The sequence below is a fragment of the Sabethes cyaneus genome, chromosome 1 (assembly GCF_943734655.1).
Source record: "Sabethes cyaneus chromosome 1, idSabCyanKW18_F2, whole genome shotgun sequence".
Lineage (NCBI taxonomy): Eukaryota > Metazoa > Arthropoda > Insecta > Diptera > Culicidae > Sabethes > Sabethes cyaneus.
This window is the reverse complement of record NC_071353.1, coordinates 27,917,834-27,925,082: the sequence shown is the minus strand read 5'-3', so window position 1 is coordinate 27,925,082 and position 7,249 is coordinate 27,917,834. Positions and strand designations below refer to the sequence as shown.

The following is a 7,249-nucleotide window of genomic DNA, read 5'->3' as shown; positions in this document are numbered from 1 at the left end:
TATTTTATTAGTACAGGAGCCCCCCCTCTTAAAGTGGCGAGGGGTCCCAATTCACCATAAAAAATATTCTTGCCCTCGAAAACACCCACATGCCAAATTTTGTTCCATTTGCTTGATTAGATCTCGAGTTAAAAGAAAATTTGTATTTCGTTTGTATAGGAGCCCCCCCTCCTAAATTGGGGAGGGGTCCCAATTCATCATAGAAAAAATTTTTGTCTCCAAAAACACCCACATGCCAAATTTGGTTCCATTTGCTTGATTAGTTCTCGAGTTATAAGGAAATTTGTATTTCATTTGTATAGGAGCCCCCCCTCCTAAAGTGGGGAGGGGTCCCAATTCATCATAGAAAAAATTTTTGTCTTCAAAAACACCCACATGCCAAATTTGGTTCCATTTGCTTGATTAGCTCTCGAGTTATGAGGAAATTTGTATTTCACTTGTATGGAAGCCCCCCCTCTTAAAGGGGAGAGGAATCATAATTCCCCTTCTAAAGAGGGGAGGGGTCCCAATTTACCATAGAATAATTTCTTGTCACCAAACACACCCACATGCCAAATTTTGTTCTATTTGCTTGATTTGTTCTCGAGTTATGCAGAAATTTGTGTTTCATTTGTATGGGAGCCCCCCTCTTAGTGGGGGGAGGGGTCTCTAACCATCACTAAAACCTTTCCTGGCCCCAAAAACCTCTACATGCAAATTTTCACGCCGATTGGTTCAGTAGTTTTTGATTCTATAAGGAACATCCCGACAGACAGACAGACAGAAATCTATTTTTATATATAAGATTGTAACAATAATTTTCATCTTCGTTATTTTTTTCTGGGTAATCTTTTAAAGTGCATTTCTTCTCAGTTTCTTCGCAACCAATTTACTAGATTTCCTCTATAGGCATCTAAGACTGAGTGTTTTCAAAAAATGTTTGTTTTTGAATATCGCAAAATAATTAGAAAACTTTGTTAGTGAAAGTATAATGCGCAATTGAATAGTAATAAAATTTGAAATGCTTTTTGCATAAAACAGTATTTATCTAGTGAATAGCAATATTATTATTTTATTGAAGTATTTACAACTATGCCAGTTAGTAGAATTAAAAAGAAAAGATTTGTTTTTCTCAGGTTACCGATTCTATACCCATGCGAACATTAGCATTTAATTTTTTCTATTGATTTTGCATTTTATTTGGGCAGCAAAACAACGAGTGGTGCTAAACTCTGCCAACAAATTAAAGTTGCACCATGATATTTGAACGCAGATGTTGACAGTCAAGCTGCTTCACAACTCGCGTTTACCCTTTCACTCATAAAATCTCTGCATTTTAAACAAGTTTGAAAAATCTATCAAATCGTTATCCAGTTGAGGTAATCTGTGAGATAAGTGCGATCATTTAAAAACCAATTTGCGTTTGAGTAAGAAACCCAGCACAAACCAGCTGCAGTCGGTCCAATGGTAACAACAGTTCGCTCTTATCCTCATTTACCTCCCACATCACTTCTAATCTTCTTGAATCGATAGCTAATCATCGACAATCTTTAAGCTATTAATCGATCCATCCCGGCGCGGAATAGGTCACAATGCAGCTGCGTGCTGTCCGTGCTGCATGGCTCTGTTCACCGTGCCAGCAGTGCCGCGGCCGCCGCCAGTGAGTGTAGGTGTAGAACGATATCAACGCAGCAAACGACGAACCCCGAGAGGATTACAGTGCGTTGCGATCCGGGTGGATGGAACACACCGGAGACGGAGACGGAGACGGAGACCTAGTCAAACGGCAGCATCTCGGCCGGCGGGGCAACCGGAGAGCGGGGAACAAATAGTTCAATCGGAGCTTTCGGAGAGCCCGATCGTCGCGAGGCAGCCTCGGAGCCACGCGAGTGTGTACATATTTTCCTGCAACCAGCTGGTTGGGGTTAGTTGGCTACGAGCTTTTGAACGGTGCGGATCATCTTCTCTGGAAGATTGTAGAAAGATTGTGTCTAGTTTGCAGTGTGTACCCTGTGAAGACATCAATTTAGGATTGGAAAGGGTTTTCCAAACGGGACTTGTGCGCCCATCAATGGCGAAGAGTTTTTCGGTGTAATTACGATCGAGAAATCACTGGTGCGTAATTGGTCGTTTGCAGCATTTGGAGTGCCCTCCAACGGGTTGTGCTTGTTTCGTTCCGTTGTTTGAAGCAGTGAAAAGTGAAGTTCTGGATTTGACAGAGAATGTGATTAATCGCAGCTGGATCTTTTAGACGTGAAAGTTTGGTCTGTGAAAAAGTGATAGTGGCAAGGCTAGCTACCGTGTGCGTGAACGAATGTCGTTTGTCTAGCGAGGCTCCCCAGTACAGAGGAATACGTGTACCGCAAAGTCGGCGGGCTAGAAAAGCAATAATTGTGGGATTAACGAACGTTTCGCCGAACAACTGGAGTAGGACGGACCAGCGGAGAACCGTTAAAATGTTGTCGAGACGAGGCTTTATTGTGGCTACAGGAGCACTCGCACTGTGTAAGTTGAACGATTGGATTTTATAGCAAGCACGCGGCAGTTGTTCAGTTGCCTGTGCAATCATCTCAAGTGCTGGGACTAGCCATTATCCACAGCCATAGGATTTGAGCGAAACGGTGTCATTGGAGAAGAGAAAGATGGACCCGTATTTGGGTCAATTGCAGGTTTGGCTTTGCTGCACCCAAGCAACGTAGGGGCCCCGGTACGGTAAAAATGTATTGCATTACGTAGTTGGAGAAAATTGACCATTTTATTTTCTCCGTTGAATTAAATCTCCTATCGAATGTATTTATGAATGAAGCATCGTGCGGAATTGGTTGAGCGAAGCGGGCGCTAGACACCCTTTAAAATTCACATTTTGTTGACCTACAAGATGGGAGCTCATTTAAATACCGGTGATTTTGAAGTTATTAAAATGTTTTTCGACTAAGGAAACCGGCTTTGCCTGTAAATATATATATAAATAGAAGGCAATCTAAGTTCATATTTTATTTTGAAACGATGATTCTACAATTGATGAAGGGACGGTAAGGGAAAGTAAATGAAGAAGGATTTTTTCGGGAATGAAGGGGAAGGGTGGAAAGGAGGGGGGGGGGGGGTAATAGGTAGCTATGGTTAACAAGTTGTCGCTGTGACTCCTATCTTTTGTCCAATGCTGGAAGGTGCATGGGTCGAACCAAGCTGTAATCAGAGATTATAACCGGATTTGAACCCACAACACCTGCCAGGGCGTGTCGCTCACTGGTACCCGTGTACCTTTGAACCACAGAGGCGCTGGACAAAAGAAGTCTGCACAACCCCCCTTATTAACCATAGCGCGACATGGGTTGTTCTATTTTTAGACACACAATGTGCCTCTTCCTACACCTACTGTAGAAACCACCGACCGAGAAGTTTTAGTCTAACATCTTTTTACTTTCAGGACGACGACACTATGCAGGCCCTTACGACTTGCAAGGTACTGCGTGTGACGCTGTTCGTCCGAAAGCGTGTTAGTCCGCGTTTCTCAGCGCGGTTATTCGGAGAAAGGCTCCGTTCCTATGAAAATTGACCAAACTCGTGACTTTAGTCATGACCTTGAAATGCGGTCAGGCATATATAAATATTTTATTTTGAAACGATGATTCTACAATTGATGAAGGGACGGTAAGGGAAAGTAAATGAAGAAGGATTTTTTCGGGAATGAAGGGGAAGGGTGGAAAGGAGGGGGGGGGGGGGGGGTAATAGGTAGCTATGGTTAACAAGTTGTCGCTGTGACTCCTATCTTTTGTCCAATGCTGGAAGGTGCATGGGTCGAACCAAGCTGTAATCAGAGATTATAACCGGATTTGAACCCACAACACCTGCCAGGGCGTGTCGCTCACTGGTACCCGTGTACCTTTGAACCACAGAGGCGCTGGACAAAAGAAGTCTGCACAACCCCCCTTATTAACCATAGCGCGACATGGGTTGTTCTATTTTTAGACACACAATGTGCCTCTTCCTACACCTACTGTAGAAACCACCGACCGAGAAGTTTTAGTCTAACATCTTTTTACTTTCAGGACGACGACACTATGCAGGCCCTTACGACTTGCAAGGTACTGCGTGTGACGCTGTTCGTCCGAAAGCGTGTTAGTCCGCGTTTCTCAGCGCGGTTATTCGGAGAAAGGCTCCGTTCCTATGAAAATTGACCAAACTCGTGACTTTAGTCATGACCTTGAAATGCGGTCAGGCATATATAAATATTTTATTTTGAAACGATGATTCTACAATTGATGAAGGGACGGTAAGGGAAAGTAAATGAAGAAGGATTTTTTCGGGAATGAAGGGGAAGGGTGGAAAGGAGGGGGGGGGGGTAATAGGTAGCTATGGTTAACAAGTTGTCGCTGTGACTCCTATCTTTTGTCCAATGCTGGAAGGTGCATGGGTCGAACCAAGCTGTAATCAGAGATTATAACCGGATTTGAACCCACAACACCTGCCAGGGCGTGTCGCTCACTGGTACCCGTGTACCTTTGAACCACAGAGGCGCTGGACAAAAGAAGTCTGCACAACCCCCCTTATTAACCATAGCGCGACATGGGTTGTTCTATTTTTAGACACACAATGTGCCTCTTCCTACACCTACTGTAGAAACCACCGACCGAGAAGTTTTAGTCTAACATCTTTTTACTTTCAGGACGACGACACTATGCAGGCCCTTACGACTTGCAAGGTACTGCGTGTGACGCTGTTCGTCCGAAAGCGTGTTAGTCCGCGTTTCTCAGCGCGGTTATTCGGAGAAAGGCTCCGTTCCTATGAAAATTGACCAAACTCGTGACTTTAGTCATGACCTTGAAATGCGGTCAGGCATATATAAATATTTTATTTTGAAACGATGATTCTACAATTGATGAAGGGACGGTAAGGGAAAGTAAATGAAGAAGGATTTTTTCGGGAATGAAGGGGAAGGGTGGAAAGGAGGGGGGGGGGGGTAATAGGTAGCTATGGTTAACAAGTTGTCGCTGTGACTCCTATCTTTTGTCCAATGCTGGAAGGTGCATGGGTCGAACCAAGCTGTAATCAGAGATTATAACCGGATTTGAACCCACAACACCTGCCAGGGCGTGTCGCTCACTGGTACCCGTGTACCTTTGAACCACAGAGGCGCTGGACAAAAGAAGTCTGCACAACCCCCCTTATTAACCATAGCGCGACATGGGTTGTTCTATTTTTAGACACACAATGTGCCTCTTCCTACACCTACTGTAGAAACCACCGACCGAGAAGTTTTAGTCTAACATCTTTTTACTTTCAGGACGACGACACTATGCAGGCCCTTACGACTTGCAAGGTACTGCGTGTGACGCTGTTCGTCCGAAAGCGTGTTAGTCCGCGTTTCTCAGCGCGGTTATTCGGAGAAAGGCTCCGTTCCTATGAAAATTGACCAAACTCGTGACTTTAGTCATGACCTTGAAATGCGGTCAGGCATATATAAATATTTTATTTTGAAACGATGATTCTACAATTGATGAAGGGACGGTAAGGGAAAGTAAATGAAGAAGGATTTTTTCGGGAATGAAGGGGAAGGGTGGAAAGGAGGGGGGGGGGGGGTAATAGGTAGCTATGGTTAACAAGTTGTCGCTGTGACTCCTATCTTTTGTCCAATGCTGGAAGGTGCATGGGTCGAACCAAGCTGTAATCAGAGATTATAACCGGATTTGAACCCACAACACCTGCCAGGGCGTGTCGCTCACTGGTACCCGTGTACCTTTGAACCACAGAGGCGCTGGACAAAAGAAGTCTGCACAACCCCCCTTATTAACCATAGCGCGACATGGGTTGTTCTATTTTTAGACACACAATGTGCCTCTTCCTACACCTACTGTAGAAACCACCGACCGAGAAGTTTTAGTCTAACATCTTTTTACTTTCAGGACGACGACACTATGCAGGCCCTTACGACTTGCAAGGTACTGCGTGTGACGCTGTTCGTCCGAAAGCGTGTTAGTCCGCGTTTCTCAGCGCGGTTATTCGGAGAAAGGCTCCGTTCCTATGAAAATTGACCAAACTCGTGACTTTAGTCATGACCTTGAAATGCGGTCAGGCATATATAAATATTTTATTTTGAAACGATGATTCTACAATTGATGAAGGGACGGTAAGGGAAAGTAAATGAAGAAGGATTTTTTCGGGAATGAAGGGGAAGGGTGGAAAGGAGGGGGGGGGGGGTAATAGGTAGCTATGGTTAACAAGTTGTCGCTGTGACTCCTATCTTTTGTCCAATGCTGGAAGGTGCATGGGTCGAACCAAGCTGTAATCAGAGATTATAACCGGATTTGAACCCACAACACCTGCCAGGGCGTGTCGCTCACTGGTACCCGTGTACCTTTGAACCACAGAGGCGCTGGACAAAAGAAGTCTGCACAACCCCCCTTATTAACCATAGCGCGACATGGGTTGTTCTATTTTTAGACACACAATGTGCCTCTTCCTACACCTACTGTAGAAACCACCGACCGAGAAGTTTTAGTCTAACATCTTTTTACTTTCAGGACGACGACACTATGCAGGCCCTTACGACTTGCAAGGTACTGCGTGTGACGCTGTTCGTCCGAAAGCGTGTTAGTCCGCGTTTCTCAGCGCGGTTATTCGGAGAAAGGCTCCGTTCCTATGAAAATTGACCAAACTCGTGACTTTAGTCATGACCTTGAAATGCGGTCAGGCATATATAAATATTTTATTTTGAAACGATGATTCTACAATTGATGAAGGGACGGTAAGGGAAAGTAAATGAAGAAGGATTTTTTCGGGAATGAAGGGGAAGGGTGGAAAGGAGGGGGGGGGGGGGTAATAGGTAGCTATGGTTAACAAGTTGTCGCTGTGACTCCTATCTTTTGTCCAATGCTGGAAGGTGCATGGGTCGAACCAAGCTGTAATCAGAGATTATAACCGGATTTGAACCCACAACACCTGCCAGGGCGTGTCGCTCACTGGTACCCGTGTACCTTTGAACCACAGAGGCGCTGGACAAAAGAAGTCTGCACAACCCCCCTTATTAACCATAGCGCGACATGGGTTGTTCTATTTTTAGACACACAATGTGCCTCTTCCTACACCTACTGTAGAAACCACCGACCGAGAAGTTTTAGTCTAACATCTTTTTACTTTCAGGACGACGACACTATGCAGGCCCTTACGACTTGCAAGGTACTGCGTGTGACGCTGTTCGTCCGAAAGCGTGTTAGTCCGCGTTTCTCAGCGCGGTTATTCGGAGAAAGGCTCCGTTCCTATGAAAATTGAC

At 44.9% G+C, this 7,249-nt stretch overlaps 1 protein-coding gene across 1 annotated transcript in view; it reads left to right on the top strand.

The window, feature by feature from the left end:
• Positions 1 to 1,995: 1,995 nt before the first annotated feature.
• Positions 1,996 to 7,249, top strand: part of LOC128739812 (protein Skeletor, isoforms B/C-like) — a 43,241-nt gene continuing 37,987 nt past the window's right edge. The window contains exon 1 of the mRNA XM_053835317.1: positions 1,996 to 2,484. Coding sequence (XP_053691292.1) covers positions 2,436 to 2,484 — 49 coding nt within the window. The 5' untranslated portion in view covers positions 1,996 to 2,435. The remainder of the gene's footprint in view (positions 2,485 to 7,249) is intronic.